Source organism: Xenopus laevis, chromosome 2L (genome assembly GCF_017654675.1).
Source record: "Xenopus laevis strain J_2021 chromosome 2L, Xenopus_laevis_v10.1, whole genome shotgun sequence".
Lineage (NCBI taxonomy): Eukaryota > Metazoa > Chordata > Amphibia > Anura > Pipidae > Xenopus > Xenopus laevis.
In genome coordinates, this window is record NC_054373.1 from 53,789,195 (window position 1) to 53,806,876 (window position 17,682).

The window sequence follows — 17,682 nt, forward strand, 5'->3', positions numbered from 1 at the left end:
CATTGGATGGACAGCATGTAACCTATCACCCCATTACCAGCCTTCAGTATCAGTGTAGTCATTGCAAACACATTCCTCTGTCAGTTGCGCTGTCACTGGCTTCCCTGGCTATACCCAGCCCGTGTGACAAAGTGACAGGCCGCTGATGTAGTGTCTCTGCTGAACGTATGAGTCAGCTGCTGGAGATCACATCCTGACTTAGCAGCAGGAAATATGGGAGAACGGGATTTTTCTGCAGCCAAGAGCTCACCCTGCTGGGGAATAGAGAACGCTGTGTGTACGGGAAGGTTCCACTGTAGCAATCGGCATCTCAGATTCTGTTTTTTCCCTCTCCATGTTATTTTGCTAGCAGTTCTTCTATAAGCTGTAGGGAATACGAATTTGATAATGCATACAGGTATGGAACCTCTTATCAAGAATGCTTGGGGCCTGGGGTATTCCGGATAACGGATCTTTCATTAATTTGGATCTTCATGCCTTAAGTCTACTAGGAAATAATTTAAACATTAAATAAACTCAATAGGCTGGTTTTGCTTCCAATAATGATTAATTATATCTTAGTTTGGATCAAGTACAAATCCCTGTTTTATTGTTATAGAAAAAAAAGGAAATTATTTTTTAAAAGTTGTATAAAATGGAGTCTATGGGAGAGGGCCTGTCTGTAATTCAGAGCTCTCTGGATATCGGGTTTCTGGATAACTGATCCCATATCTGTATAAGAAGCAATCAATATCTCTCTGGGAGTCATAGTGTGGCAGTATTTGGGAGCTATAACTAGATGGAGATAAAGAAAATTATGTTAGTGGTTTGTTTTAGGCTTACCAGTATAGATGGGAGGGAGGGTTTAGCCTTCAGACTGAAACCAAGGTTCAGCAGACATTAACTTCAATTAATGCTACGATGCAGAGAGGCACAAGATCCTTTACACTATGATCAGAGGTAAACAAGTTAGGGACCACCATGTGGGGTTTACCTTGACGTGGTATGGTGGCTTTTCAACTTTATGATCATAACTTTGTAACTAAAAACCCCTGTTTTGTAAACACATGCACTTGCATATATACTGAATTACTTAGACAGGGGCCCAGGGAATCTGCACTGATTAATTTGGCCAAGTCAGTAGCACTTCCATTATACATTTTTACATACATTTAGGAGTGCTCCCACAACCCCCCTTTGTATTTAGATGGGAAGGGTTCAAGATGTGCTTCCCTGGAATTGGAACTAGGACCCTCAACCAATAGCTTTGCTTTCCAAGTTTAGAGCATGTGAATAGAAATCTAAAACAATGGGCCCCAGGCTGAAGGGGTTGTTTTATGGTGCAAAGCACATAAGCAAAATGTGAGTGCTCATTTAAGCATCAGACAGGAAACAAACAGACCAAACTATACTAGAATATATACTAAATAAATTATATATACTATATACGTATATATATATATATATATATATCAGCTAAACATACACATTAAACTTAATGAAAGGGTACCTTTTTTTTCGTTATTTCTACACTTATAATCCTTCATAAGCTCATCAATTAAACCCCCCCCAAATGTTGTGAATAAAAGCTTCTAGGGTTACCCTCATCATTTTCGTTTGCCAATTTTAATTGACCCACCTCTTGCTCTTCTGCCCTGTACACACAGTCATGTGGAGGAGCCTCCGCTCCTCAGTATAACAACTGGGATATTTATGTTGCTCTCCAACAGGAAATTGCTGTAGATCCACGGTACCTTCGCTAACGCTGAAACTGTCCCACAAGACACAATAATGGAATCTTTGTTAATTTCCCTTGGGGATTGTGGGAGAGAGGAAGGGGGGGGGAGGCTACAGTTTCACTGCTAGCTATTAATATTAGTTCATCGCTCTTACTGAGCAAGCCAAAAATAGGTAGCAAATGGTTATTAACTCCATTGCTTCAAATGATGCACATTCTTCCAGCGCCTTGTTGTTCCTGTAACTGGAAGAGAAAATTATATTACTGGCAGATTTCGGGAACAAGGGTATTCAGTAAGCACCAGGGAAAAACAGGCAGGGAGATTATCCAATAGTGGGGACCATTAAAGGTCCTGGGATGACATGAAATAAAGGTAAAGCCATTGCAAATGATTTAGTGTGATCCTTTACATCCCTTATGAATAATTGTCAAACCTGATGCCCTGTAGTTACTTTAAATCAACTCCCAGTAGCAGCTGATCATGCTGGGAGTGGTAAGGCCGCAGGTTTGAGTTCCCTGCCCTAATGTCTAACTGGGTCTCTCTGGAAATGGCTCACAGTTGATTGGTTCTCTCAGCTGAGGCATCCCACGGGTTTAGACAAGTCTGTTGTATTGTCAAAATCACGAGCTCCCATTGCCGTGCTCAGCAAAACCTGCTGCACTGTTAATAAAAAGAATCTACATTGAAGTAGCGACACAGAATATATTGGGAATCAAGAGGGCCTTTAACCCTTTCTGTACACAGCAGAGTTACAGCACACATCACAGTCAAGGCTCAAACACGGCCACTCCCCCCCAAGGCTCCAAACAGCCATTATTTTTGGGAACGGTAAATATTTATGTGGAGCAAGAAAGATCAGCCGTGGCCTGAGGGAGAATACATGGTGCAGAGAAGGAGAGTGAGATAGAATAAAAATCTCTAGCCGTATTCCTGCAATTTAATTACATGCTTGGTTGTTTCAAAATGAGATTTGTTTGGTGACGGAATATAGAGGCAGTCAAGTTTCTTATACAAGGTGGGGGGGGGGCCTTTTGGGACCAGAAAAGAGCTAAAGGGGTATCTGGGATGCTGCCGTGCATGATCAGTGGATATAAACAGCAGGGGTTACAGGAGGACCAGCTTCATAGACAACCTTTAGATTAAAAGGCTATAATCACTGTCTGGTGAAACCAAAGTCCTAGTGATTGTCATTTTGTCTATTCCGCAAAACAGAATCCCGTGGCAACCGTTTAGGTGCAACTGTGCATTGCCTCTTTGCAATACATTTGCTTTCTTCTGGCACCTTTATTTATGCCCCTGCTTTGTTACTTAACATTGTCTTCCCTGAAAGACAGGTACTCCTACTTAATGACACCTCGTTTTGTATTAACTCCCTCTTGTCTAATTGTACCCTTTAAAAAGACCTTTCTGAACAGCAGGTTAGAGTTCTTTAAACACAATCAATACATCGATGTGATGAATGACTTTATTAAATCTATACTCCGGTCTGGGTACTTTATTACTGAAATGGTATCAATATGCTGCAGTGCATGACGGTGATACATGTGGGAAAACACAGTTCTGATCTATAGGGACCTGTTCTTCGGTCACCAGGGGCATAACAATAGTGAGAAGAGAGTCAGCAGCTGGGGCCACTGTTGTAGAGGATATTGATGGACAATTTCAATATATGTTGATTGTCTTAGGAAGGTTTTGGGTTGCCTTCTCCAGATGTTGTCCTACTACAACTTCCAGCCACGTCAGGAAACCTCCCATAATATTACATTAATTGTGATACAGGTTTCCTAAGGGCATATCATTTATGGCATTTATTTAGCTGATGACACAGATGAAATAGTTAATCAGCAAACCAGGAATATAAAATCCAGTCCCTCTTTTGCTCTGTGGGGCGTGTTCCCTTTCATTAAGACCAGAAAAGAAATGTAATAATTACGGCCGCTGTGCTGGGAATAAAGAAAAAGGAGGGGGGAGAGAGATTTGCTGAAATAATCTTTGAGGTTTTTGAAATTCACGCAGCTCTGAAAAAAAATTACAGGAGCCTTTTGAAAGCCAGATTTGTCTTTTCTTTTGTGAAGTTTAACATGAAGTGTGCGCAGCTTGCACTGGATTAATAACATAAGAAGAGTTCCAAACAAACCTTATTGTAAATACTAGGAAGCTTTGATTCCTCTGCTGATGTCGACTTCAGACCCTGTCATCTGATAGAGGCTGTCATTTTGTCTGCCTGTCAAAAGGAATGGGTCTCAGAACAGATGACCCACTTGCACAAAAGAATATCTGCTGTCTGGTTTGTAACAAAATATAAGTACATGTTGTTCCCTTTGCAAAATATCACTTTCCATTGGATTTGTGTGCATTCTGGGAGCTCGTTTTGCACTTTTGTGCAAGAACAGCACCCTCATGTTCATATAATGAAAAGGGGGGACTGCAGAAGGAGTAAACCCCCACCCAATGGCACTCTGAAGAACACAGAAGAACAGATTTTGTCTACTTCCTACTATATTTTTATTATATTGTCTTTAGCCCTCCTTATCTCTTTCCAGATCCAACCTGTCAATTGTAGTAATCTTTTACATACCTTTTACAATAAACTTGCTTGGGGGCATAACCTTACAACCAGGGGTGTGACCTAATGCCATGAAAGTGTGGCCCAAAAAAGCCCTAGGAGTTAGTGTAGACCACATCACACAAGGTTGTTCATGAACAACACAAAGAACAATAAAGATTTAGGGTGCCTTTTGCTGACCACCCACATTACACATACACAGTTAGGAGACAGATATACATGCTTTCATCTATGGATAGCGAAGATTTTTATAGGAACATGCCTTGTTTGTATACTCATGGTGTGCTCCTTTGCTTAATATTGAATCATCCTCTCCCTTTGTAGTATTACAGCATAGCTGGTTACTCATTCTTGTTACTTGATATGTTTAAGAGTACCTACTTTTACCTTGTAGCTACGAGAGTCAGTTTCCAAGCAGTGAATCAGCTCAAAAATATATACATTTACTGCCATTTTATGACAATACATCAAAGGCTTCTGCAGGTCTGAACAGAAAAAAAAGCATAATTAATTAATACAATGTACTTTGCATTAGATGTAAAAACATAATACAAGTCAACATCTTCATGAATGTCTCTCAAGCTTTGAGAACCTCTTCATTCTTCATTATCATTAGAAAAGCTTTCAATGACGGGTACATTCTCTCATTTAGCTATAGCTTTCCTTTAAAATTGCCATAGTCTATCCAAACTGTATCATGGGTTTAATTAACTTAAGATAATAGCTAGAGTCTTCTTTAATATTTTATTCCAATCTCTGGAACTGCTGTACTAGGCTTTTTTTCTATGGGAAAGATTCTGGCTTCCTCAAGTTGTGTATTATCTAATGCACTCATGCAAAAAGGATACGTACACTCTGGGGCATTATCTTAATTGACTTATAAATCATTCATGGCCAAAATTCACTTGAAAAAGAGTAAAACAAAAAAATCTACTTGGCCTGAGACTTTTTTCGTTTTGGTAAAGGCAAGTGAGAAAGACCTGATTAATGTATTGATCTACCTCCTTTATTGTCTAGACTCTAGAAAGTCAGAAGCAGCTGCCCGATACCCTAATTTCTATATTCCTGACCCATTTTGTTTAACAAATATTTAGATGTACCTAAGGTCAGAGCCACCTTCAACACCCTATTAAATTTCTCTGCCATTGGACAAGTAATCGTGGGGCATTATTGCTGACATCTTGCTTCTGTTAGCCACATAAAGGTCCATATATATATATATATATATATATATATATATATATATATATATATATATATATATATACAGTATATGATATTTGTGATGGATTAACTTTATATTTTGCAGTTTGGTGTCACATGGTGGGGTTTGCACTTCAAATAATGAGTCGTCATGCTGTTGTATCATATAGCATTATGGAGCTATGGTCTATGCATTTCGAATTAGATGACAACCCAATACCTACTCAATGGAGTAACTGGGTCCAGTATTTTATGATGCTTGTTTAATTATGGTGCATTCATTAGGGGAACCAATTTACAACCTGCTTGTGCCAAAATTTGGTTTTAAAAGACCGAATTATACAGAGGATCCAATATCATATATGGTGGCATCTCATCCTTCATTGAATGGGGCTGTGTAATCAAAGTATAGATATCTCTGTTGTACTGTCACTTGTTGTATTCACTATTAATTCTGTGGATCTTATCTACCATGATGTGTTTGCCCCTAACAATATCCTGCTTTCTAGTTCTATGAACAAATCAATGTTACTGTCTATGAAAGGAGCGCTTGCATGTTTGACCTTCCTACAAATCTATATATCCTCATGCGGCCTAGGTTAATTCTAACACCATTCCGGTCTATTTTCTGTCACTTTTTACGGATATAGTAGAGCAGTGTTATGCCTGAATGGGCAAGAAAAAAAAATAGGTTTTCTAATTAAATATACTCTTTAACAGTTACAATGCATTTAAATACCCTTGTCTTTTTATCATCACTTTACAGGACAGAGTCTGTAGCAGAAAAGATGCTGACAAACTGGTTTGCTTTCCTCCTGCACAAGTTCCTCAAGGTAAGATAATATTTTCAAATGGGGCAACACAGCTTAAACCTCATTGTCCGGGCGTGAACATGCTCAGTTTGCTCCTCTCCCCCCCCCCCCCGCCTTCTCTTCTGTAATCTGAGCCCAGGGCTATAAGTGAGCAGGGAGAGACTCAGACAGGAAGTGATTTCACACCAAGCTAATACTGCAGCTGCTATCCTAAACAAACAGAGAGCTTCTAGAGCTTTTTACTCATGTATGGTAAAACATTCTACAGAATAAATATAGCATTCTAGCTTGCACTATTGCAGCTAATCTATTGGCAATAAAATGCCTCCGTAGCTTTTCTTCTCTTTTAACAATGCAAGCATTATTCTATAAACCTTCCAAATGTAGTGAATTATCATGAATTAAACAATATTTACTTACCAGTAGGGATGCACTGAATCCACTATTTAGGATTTGGCCGAATACCCGAATCCATCATGAAAAATTTGGCTGTATAATGAACTGAATTCGAATTAGGGACAGGAAGGAAAAAAGTGGAAAAAACTTTTTTACTTCCTTGTTTTGTGACAAAAAGTTATGTAATTTCCCTTCTGGCCCCTAATTAGCAAATTAGGATTCAGTTCAGCCAGGCACGAGGATTCCGCTGAATCTGAATCCTGGATAAGGCTGAATCCCGAACCGAATCCTGGATTTGGTGCATCCCTAATTACCAGCCTGCATGTAGTGAAAAGATGAGCTGGTTTCCTTTACTATTCACTATTACTGTACTTTACTTTTACTATACGCAGACATCTACAGTATTTCTTGTGCACCACAAAGGCCTGGGTTGTACCAGTAGGTACAATCCAGCAGGATTTTAGAAACTGACAGTCACTGGCTACATTATATAATCAGGGAATCTAGGAGCACTGGGATGACATAAAATATAACCATGGCCTATTCTTCTAGTGACAGTGTTTGGCTATGTTTTCTTAGGAGTGTGCTGGAGAACCGCTGTTCATGTTGCACTGTGCCATCAAGCAACAGATGGAGAAAGGACCCATTGATTCCATTACAGGGGAGGCCCGCTACTCGCTCAGCGAAGATAAGCTGATCCGCCAGCAGATCGAGTACAAAACGCTGGTAAGTACACCTAAGCCAGCCCTAAGTTCCTAAAGTGCTGCAGGTGGTAAACTGGCCATTCACCCTTTAGTGGTGCATATTTATCCTTCAATTTATAAAACACTCATGTCAAAGAAACAGAAGGCTCCTTTAGAAACAGGTGGAAAGCCCAGGGCTGCCAGTTCCACATGTGGATATAAAATGAGCTGGACATTTGTTTAATATAATGCCATGAAACCTTGTAGTTTAAGGGGCAGATTTATGTTGCGTTTTCTATGAAAATTCCAGTTTTCAAAACTCGAATTTTTGGGTTAAAAAAATAACTCAAATTGTTCGAGATTTATTATTATACCCCGACCCTCTAAATAGCTTGAATCAATGGCAGAGATTGAACCATTTGAAGATGTTAATAGTCTTCATGATGTTCGAGTTTTTTTCAGAGGGTTTTGCTGAAAACTCAATCAGTTCGAGCGATTCTAGTTTTTTTCAAAGAAAACTTGGCTAATTTGAGTTTTCGGGTTTCGCAACTCAAACTCAGTGAATCAAGTTTTTTCCGTTAGAGGTTTTTTTTTTTTTTTTTAATTAGGAACCATTTGATTTATGAGTTCATTCGAGGTATAAAAAACACTAACATTTGACCTTTAATAAATAATCCCCTAAATCTCATGTTTTGCTCATGTACCTTTTTCCATCTGCATGTAATTCTTTCTCTTGGTTTCTTTTTCATCTGGATATTCTTCCCTACATTTCAGCCTTCTCCTGTTCCATAGACTTGCATGTCTCTTTCTGTAATGGTTTACCATCACTGTTTCTTATCCATCTTACTGCTTCCCCCCCTAATCTCTGCATCCGCTATTTCTCATGCTTCTTCAAACTGCCTCTTGCTATCTCTTTCTACGTCTTGATTCTCTGCTGCTTATGTCAATCCGACTCAAGATCTTTCTAGTCCTTTTTGCGCCTATCTCAGATTCTATTACTCATTCCACTTCCTGCAGATACTGAACTGCGTGAACCCAGATAATGAAAATAGTCCAGAGATCCCAGTGAAGGTTTTAAACTGCGACACCATAACTCAAGTAAAGGAGAAGATTCTGGATGCAGTCTACAAAAATGTGCCATACTCTCAAAGGCCGAGAGCTGTCGATATGGATCTAGGTAAGTCATTTACTTGAGTCTCTTTAGGCGTTATGTAATAAAGGCACTAAATTTGCCCAGGCGCAGTAACCCATAGCAATCAATCAACAGGTAGTATTTACTGGTCACCTGTTTAAAAGCAAACATCTTATTAGCTGCTTTAGGTTACTACACCTGAGTGAACTTTTATTACATATGGGGTTTTAATATGGGTAATTGGGCAAACAAAAGAAAGTGCACAAACCCACATTTACATCAGTCCTCTGGAATACTGACTTCATCTTATGTCAGTATTTCACGACAGTTTCCTATTCTGGTTTAAAATATTTTTAGAAATATGGAAATGTTTATTTGCATAGTGACTGGCAAGTTGCATAGTTACTGGCAAGTCACAAGTATTGGTGCTTTATGATGCTCCATTAACCATTGGATGAACTTCTTGCAGAATGGCGACAGGGGCGCATAGCGAGGGTCGTTTTACAGGATGAAGATATTACAACCAAGATAGAGGGAGACTGGAAGAGGCTGAACACACTTATGCACTATCAGGTATCAAACGCCACATGTCTTAAATAAGGAGGTATTTTATGCTAGTGTAACCCCTTTTTGGCCACCCCCTGTGCCAAAGGTTATACATCACATTTTTCTTAACAATGCAGTTCCTGAGACGCCTTTGCTAAGTGAAAGGGTACTGGGAATTACCTCTCATGGCAGTTTTTCACCTAATGGGATCTGGGAATACACCCGCGGGTGGCCCCATTAGGAAAACAAAAGTAAAGTAAAAAAAAAAAAAGGCAAAGTAAAATACATTTACATATTAATTGACCCACTACCCTGGAAATGTATGCAGTCCAAATCCTGGCCCTCCATACCAGGCAAAGTCCCGCAAGTCCTTTGGCAGACAAAGAGTCTTAGCCCCTTTTCCCCAAAAGAGTACCATTCTCCCAAGGTAGCGTTACCTGCCCCGAAAAATCTTCCCAATGGATATTAGCTCCCACGTGGCAGGTACCAACAAAGCCTGTGTCAAAAATGGAAAACATGCTCGATCCTCTCTTTTTCTACCCTCCCATGGGCACAACTCACCCGGGGGATTCACTCAGATGGGTAGGCTCATTCAGAGCTGGAGCAGGCATCTAGAGTGAAATCCAGTCCGTGAAGCGCATGCCGCTTGCTTTATCCTCCAGACATAGCTCCCAGCACTGTCTATAGCACAAGCACATTAAGTTCTCCTCTGCTGAACTACAGCTCCCAGCACTCTCCATGGCGCAAGCACACAAAAAGGTATCCAAGCTCTAAACCCGCATGGTTGAGCTACATCTTGCCAGCTTAAAATCACTCTCTACTCAGTGAAGCAGCATTCAGTAAAAATGGCGTTGTGAACACATGGCTCTCCTTTTTATAGAAAAATGGTGCAGCAGCGACACCTAGTGACACCCTCCGGTATCTGCCATGCTGCACCAGCAGAAGAGCTTCTGCCCCTGCCAAAACTCTAGGAGACCCTGTAGCTACACAAGCAGGAGATTTCCACCAAGTGGTTCAGAATTTCAGAGGGAATTAACCCTCTGTATCCCTACACTAGTGTCACATGCCTCTTTTTGCTGGGACATATACAGATGAAAACCTGCCATTAATGATCGCAAGATAAGCAACAAACCTCCTCCCATAGTACAGAACATTGCTTGCAGAAGCTAAATTGCACTCAACTACAACTTTACCAGGGCTAAATCTTTTCACCCTTCTCTACATGTGGTGCCTTAATTGTAACCCAATTCAATCCTGTTTTAGGCAGTGCCCCCCAGCTCCCCCTAAATAAACTGATGAGTGAAACAGCTCCTTATCAATGAACATGCTCATATTCTGGGAATATAATAAAAAAAGAGCAACATTTGCTACTGATCTAGTAACCTACTAGCTATTGGTTATTAGATCTGAGCAAATGTTAATTCTTTTATTACACAACCCCATTAGTGTAACTGGCAGTGACATTGGTCCTTCAGTTACTTCATAGAGAAGAACTATTATCAGGGTGCAACCCCCTTTGTTACATCTCTGCACCTTATATCTGGCAGCTTTATTCTGCCTACATCCATTGCTTTCAGTTGGTAGAAGAAAGGAAACTAATTTGTTCCCTCTGTGTATTATAAGGCTCCAGTTTTAAATAGGGGATTGTATATTACAGCCCTCAGCTTGATTGTTGAACACAGCATGATCCTTTCTAGGCACTGTATGGGGTACGGTTCTAAATAAGAAATCCTGCCTCCCCGTTTGTCTTTAATTTATGCCTTTTATGGCATAATCTATAATGAATAGAGCTGGGCAGTGCATTAATTTCTGCTGAGAGGACATGAACACTAGGCTGACTCCACTCAGTCTAATGCTCACGAACCTAATGCTTTGGGGTTAACACACTAATGCAGCTCTACTAGCATTATGCGCTTTAACTTAAAAGGATTTATTTGTAACATACGGGTTGCCAGAATTAAATGGAATAGATTGTCAGTGGCTTACTCTTGTTTTCCACTGCAACAATAGCAGTGATGTCTGTCTTGTGGGCTGCAGCTCAGTGCCCAGTGAGGTTATGGGTAATTGATTCTCTTTAACAAGGATGTGACAGGGCAGGAAGGAATGATACTGTCTTTCCAAAATGTTAAATTGTAAAGGAAATGTATACGACGCAGTACTGCTGGTTCATTAAAAATCCCCGATTTTGCGTAACAGAATAATAATGATTTCCCTTTTGCTTTTGTTCCTTTGTCCTGTGGTTGATTTATAAGGAGGGTGAGACTATGGAGCTTTACTTAAAGCCGCTATTACAGAATCTCGTTAGCACTAATATTCATTTACGGTTTGACTTTTGCCTAATTAATCCCCCTGATGTAACAGAGGGACAGGCAATTCAGGCTTCTGAAAGATGACTTTATTGCTTGTCCAATCATAAATCACATTTTTATAAAGTTCATAAAACCGGTTGGAATAAAAAATGGTTTAATAAGAGTGCTTTATGGCGCATAACATTATGATAGCCACTGGATTCTCTTTGTGCTTTCGCCTTAATTAAATAGCCGGCTTTCTCTTCATCATGGACATAACGTTGTAAACTAAACATGCTAATGTGTTCCCGCTTATGTTACTTATAAGTTATATGTCGGGATTCTGTGCTGGTTTATCTGAGAATAGAGGAAATAGTTCCCAGTATGTGTAGAGTTGGTCTCAGGAAAGCCATTGTTTTCCCTATAGCTAAAAAAGACTTTCATTAATATACAAATCATAAGATTAGGCAGCTATCAACTGCCATACACAGCATGATATTATACATTAGTATATACATTAGTGCATGACGCTCCAACTGGAGGCCCTTGGATCGGATACAGCCCTCTAGTTTATTATTATATTCCTCTATCTGCATATGGACTGCATAGATAGCTATAGATGACATCAACATTGGAATATAATCTGGCCTAAAACATGTAGCATGCCAACAAATTGGCCCCCATCATGGAGAGAGATGAACAACAATGCATTAGGGAATGTACAAGTTACTGTAGCTGAAAAATGAGCCCATATAAATTCTATAAAATATTGAAAAAACAATATATAACATGAATATTGTCGGACTGTACTATACCTATAAAATATCTGGAGCTGCATTTCCTTGCCCAATAGACCTTACAATGTAAATTATGAAGCCTAAGGCGTGGAGAGATTAAATGGCCCACTAAAGATGGAGATACAAGAAGGCAACCCAAGGTCTTCATGGGTCAGAGCCATGTGCCTTGCTCATTGAACCAAAGGCTGACCTTAGAAATTACATTAGCTTTCATGTACCCAATGATGACCTTAGAAATCATATTAGCTTGAGTTTTTCATACCTTCCTGTTTATGGTGTTCTTTTGCCATTTATGTGTATTGCTGGAAAGTAATATGGGGTTGCCAGGGATAATAAGAATATATATATATATATATATATATATATATATATATATATATATATATAGATAGATAGATAGATAGATAGATAGATAGATAGATAGATAGATAGATAGATAGATAGATAGATAGATAGATAGATATATATATATATATATATATATATATATATATATATATATATATATATATATATATATACTTACACACACACTGTTGTGCTCATCTCTATATGCCGCTCCAACTAACGAATGGCTTTGAAATTGGGCAATGGCTACTTGAGCAATGGAGAGTCCTACAGATGTAGGTGTATCATGGGACTCTGCAGATAAAGATGTTACCCTGGTGTGTGTGCAATCTATAAACTTTTAACTGCACTACATGTTCCTGTATTTGCATGTTGTCAATAATTTAAAACAAAGGCAAGATATTAGATACCAGAATATAGTCTTGTGCAATCCACTATTCTGCCCACCAGAGGTCAGTAAAGGACACATATGGATTGATTTTCTCTTCTTTACACAGGTCTCAGACCGGTCTGTTGTAGCCCTGGTTCCAAAACAAACCTCGTCCTATAATATTCCAGCTTCTGCGAGCATCTCCCGAACATCCATCAGCAGATATGGTGAGAACATAATATGGCATTATTATATTATAAGGATTTCTTTATATAGCACCAACAAATTTGACAGTGCCTTACAGATATCTTATATCGTTCACATCAATCCCTGTCCCAGTGGAGCTTACAATCTAAGGTCCCTATTATATTCACATACATTATAGTGAATTTTATCAAGAGACAATGAACCTACCGATATGTTTCTGGAGTGTGGGAGGAAACCGGAGTATCTCTTTTTATGCTTGAGGTATATTGGTTAAATAAGGACCCAAATCAGCTTTTAAAACGGTATCCTGGCCTTTCCCCTACACTGTACTGGAAAGATGGTGAAAAAGACTATTTGGTGGTCCCCACTGGCCCATAAGGATTGTTAAATTGTCTCTGCCTCTTGACTGTGTATCATCAGTGCTGTGAGCCTCATTATGCCCTCTGTGGTTCTCCTCCATTGTGTTGATGCCAGTTAAAGGGAATTTAGGATCCCCAGTATTTGCTTCGTAAACCTAATGGTGCTTTCTTAGACATGTTTTTGCCCAGCTATGAGCCATTATAAGGGAGAGAAAGGCATTCAGAAAACCTTATAGGCTCATGGGACACAACATTGTCACCGCCAGTGGAGAGGTGCCAAAACCAGGCCATGCAGTCTGCCATTTGCTTTTATGAAAATACCCTGCATTTGCCATTAGCCTAAACACGTTGCAAAGTTCGAATTATTTTACTTAAGACTTCTGGGTATTTCTAAATAAAAACACTAAACACAATCTTAACTAAAAAGCCCTATATTATCCCTTTGCAAATCACTTGTGCTCATACGTATGTAGGGGAGGGCCCATTGATTTGAGATTGGAATAATCAAATATCATTTAAAAAAACCTTCTTCTGCTGAACCTTAGAAAACACATATAAGTGTATATTAAATGCAGCAACGGCTTATTAAATAAAAGAGGTAAACACAGTGATTGCACTTTTTAGCACAAGTTTATACCACTGTATGTCTCTATTTTGAAGTAGAAATATTGACATTAAATATTTATATGTTTACTTACCATTAAATGTACTGTATTAATGTATTCATGCTGTCCCTGCATTGAAGGCTCATTGTCTAACCAGTATACACTTGGCCGTGCTTTGTACATACCATGATCTCCTGCACTAACACTAAGGGGCAGATTTATTAAGGGTTGATTTTTTTTATGGTCAAAACTGTCCAATTAAAACAGTCAAATTATCCAAACACGATTCGAGTTTTTTTTAAAAAAAAAAAAGCTGGCCCTTTAAGAATTGGAATTTGGCTATTCGACTATTCACCAAACCTGCTGAATTACTGTATGCGTCAATGGGAGACATCCAGGGATCAATTTGGTGATGTTTGTAGCCTTCCTGACATTCAAGTTTTTTTCTGAGAAAGTTTTCGAGTTTTGTATAATTCGAATCAAATTCGATTTGAGTTTTTGGATTGGTAAAATTCGTCCTAGTTTTAACAATTCTATTTTTCTAATAAATTTCCCCCAATTAAATTTTGAATTCAATTGAACTTAAGGGAGTTAAAAAAAAACTGACATGAATTTGAAATTCAACCCTTGATAAATGTGCCTCTAATAGTTGCACTAACTCAGTCAGTGCGGTTATGGCAAGGAAGGAGTTAATGAGAGACTGCAAATAAAGCCCATCTGCACCAATTGCTATGGTTACACTTCCCAGCAAGGAATCACAAGCGCCATTTTCATGCTGATCACGCAATAAAGCGTCATAAATCTGCAGCTGAGAGCTGCCTGCGAGGGAGAGCGCAGTAAAAACATTCTCTTTCCTTCATTAGCATGTAAATCAGCCAAAATGATAGCAAATATGATTGTGCTAAAAAAAAAAAAAAAGGCTTGAAAATGTATCACTTGGTAGAAAGATAGCAGTAATCAGTGCAGTCAGACAGAGCGTTTGCCAGACAGAGCTAAAAAGAAAAAGCTGCCTCCTGGCTCCAACAGGCCTGACATTAATAGCAGTGTGAATGGTGTCACTCGACAGACAAGGACATAATGGCTGGAGAAACAGAAACTTCCTGACACAAACACCAGTGTCTCCCTCTCTTTCTCCAGCCCGCAGACAGGGACATAGCTTTCAGGCCACATTTCCCATGCCCCCACTTTCACAGTATAAATAAATATATGTTTACACTTGACAACAGAGCCAGTGTCATTTATTCATCTCAGGCCGCTTCTTGTAGGACATTGATTCTAACACTAAACACTTAGCAGTTCTCTCTCCGTTATGGTCCCCAAAGCCCAGTCCAACGACCTGATGTTTCCTTATGTTCATCTCTTTCCTGTTACTCCACCCACATTGCAAATATTGCTTAAATTTCCTACTCTGATCTCAATTATGAACTTAACTTCATAATCTACAATATATTCTACAGATTCCACATTCCGCTACACAGGAAGCCCTGACAGCCTGCGTTCACGTGCCCCAATGATCACCCCAGATCTGGAAAGTGGTGTAAAAGTTTGGCATCTGGTGAAAAACCACGAGCATGGAGACCAGAAAGAGGGAGATCGGGGAAGCAAGATGGTGTCCGAAATCTACCTGACTCGGCTGCTCGCGACAAAGGTAGGTCGCAGTAATCTGCCCTTTACAGACCTTGTTGGTGTTAGATTAAACCTCCAAAGATGTCTGTTAACTGGAGTTCCCAACATACCTGGGCACTTGAATACCTAATATCTAATTGTAGCTAGTTGTATACTAGATGTATAAGGGTAGGACTCCAAGGGCGATTATGACGCAATCTGACGCGCTGCGCAAAAACGCAGGCCTCACGTCGGATGCGACCGAAATAAGGTAAGATATGGAAATGTCGGATGAACTCGCAGCATTGATCTGATGCAACGTGCAGTGTCTGCATTCGACAGTCGTGTTGCATCGGATCAACGCTGCAACACCATGCAAAACCATTACTTACCTTATTTCCGTTGCATCCGACTTGAAGCTGCATTTTTGCCCAGCGCGTCGGATCGCACCGAAATTGCCCGTGGAGTCCTACCCTAAGATACCACAACCAACCACTATTTTTTCAGGATTGTGATTGGGTGGTGATCAGCTGTTTTAATTTCTTGCTTACAAATAAGAATAGTGGGGTAGACTGTAAGCATATATTAAATTACTGACTGATCTTGGTTTCTCTTCCACCACAGGGGACGCTACAGAAATTTGTGGATGACCTGTTTGAGACACTGTTCAGTACGGTGCACCGAGGCAGCGCTCTCCCGCTGGCTATCAAATACATGTTTGACTTCCTGGACGAGCAGGCCGACAGACACAGCATTTACGATACCGATGTGAGGCACACATGGAAAAGCAACTGGTAAGCAGACAAATACAAACAAATGGAGGTTTGATCTAGAAGTAAAAGAATACAAAGTATATACTGTCTGATGATAGTGCCACTTTAATGTTCACCTTTGTCTCTCTATTGCGCCATTCAGCCTACCACTTCGATTTTGGGTGAATGTCATCAAGAACCCTCAGTTTGTATTTGACATCCACAAGGGAAGTATAACGGACGCCTGCCTTTCTGTAGTGGCTCAAACTTTTATGGACTCCTGCTCGACCTCGGAGCATCGACTGGGCAAGGACTCCCCCAGCAACAAGCTACTCTATGCCAAGGACATCCCCAACTACAAGAATTGGGTGGAAAGGTTAGTGCCATTGATTGGTTTCCTATTGTTAATTGTATCATAAATGATGACCAATCCATCGCTGAGGAAATTAAAAGGGTGACCGTGTTTATTCCAGCTAATATAAACCATTGCAGCCAATCAGTACACAGCATTTTATTGGTAAAAGTAGATATCTAATAGGTCACTGTGGATTATTAAAACTACTCCATAACTCCTGTCTTCTTCTGGTTTTACAGATATTATGCTGATATTGCCAAGCTCCCAGCCATCAGCGACCAGGATATGAATGCCTACCTCGCAGAGCAGTCCCGCATGCATGCTGCCGAATTCAACATGCTGAGCGCCCTTCATGAGATTTACTCGTATGTCAGTAAATACAGCGTAGAGGTGAGTAGTTAGAATGTAAAAAAAATGCAGCTTTATTGGGGAAAAAAACATACATTAGTTGCAGAGGATTCACAACAAAAACATATTAATACATGGACAAATGCGATTTAACTGCAGACACGAGGGCTCCTTCAGCAATCTTTTATAAAACAAAAATAAATCGTACAAAATAATATAGATATATTATATATTATATACCAGCCAAGAGATCCAGCAGCCCAATAACAGTTATGACCCATGTCATTAAAATTGTCCGCAGCAGCTCCCCATATTGGATTATATTGGGCAAACTTATAAGTGCCAGTGGCAACGCAAACGCAAAGTGTGCTCTGGGCTGCTATTGAAAAACAAAGCTTTAGGGTCAGTGGAAATAATCAAATAATCAAAACATTAGCGGAAAGTGTGCTTATTGCTGGTAGTCTTTAAACTACTGGGATAACTCATTGTCCCCAGGCACACTGGGGGGACAATACCAGGGTTCAGATTCAGCAAAATCAATATACATATACAGTAGAACCCCCATTTTACGTTTTTCAGGGGACCAGAAAAA

At 39.7% G+C, this 17,682-nt stretch overlaps 1 protein-coding gene across 1 annotated transcript in view; it reads left to right on the forward strand.

Annotated features, from left to right (window-relative positions):
• plxna2.L (plexin A2 L homeolog) overlaps positions 1-17,682 on the forward strand; it is a 195,910-nt gene that overhangs the window by 173,002 nt on the left and 5,226 nt on the right. The window contains exons 23-31 of the mRNA XM_018246337.2: positions 6,254-6,320; positions 7,275-7,421; positions 8,396-8,555; positions 8,980-9,083; positions 12,987-13,086; positions 15,488-15,678; positions 16,260-16,429; positions 16,551-16,763; positions 16,982-17,132. Of these exons, the coding sequence (XP_018101826.1) occupies positions 6,254-6,320; positions 7,275-7,421; positions 8,396-8,555; positions 8,980-9,083; positions 12,987-13,086; positions 15,488-15,678; positions 16,260-16,429; positions 16,551-16,763; positions 16,982-17,132 (1,303 nt within the window). The remainder of the gene's footprint in view (positions 1-6,253; positions 6,321-7,274; positions 7,422-8,395; positions 8,556-8,979; positions 9,084-12,986; positions 13,087-15,487; positions 15,679-16,259; positions 16,430-16,550; positions 16,764-16,981; positions 17,133-17,682) is intronic.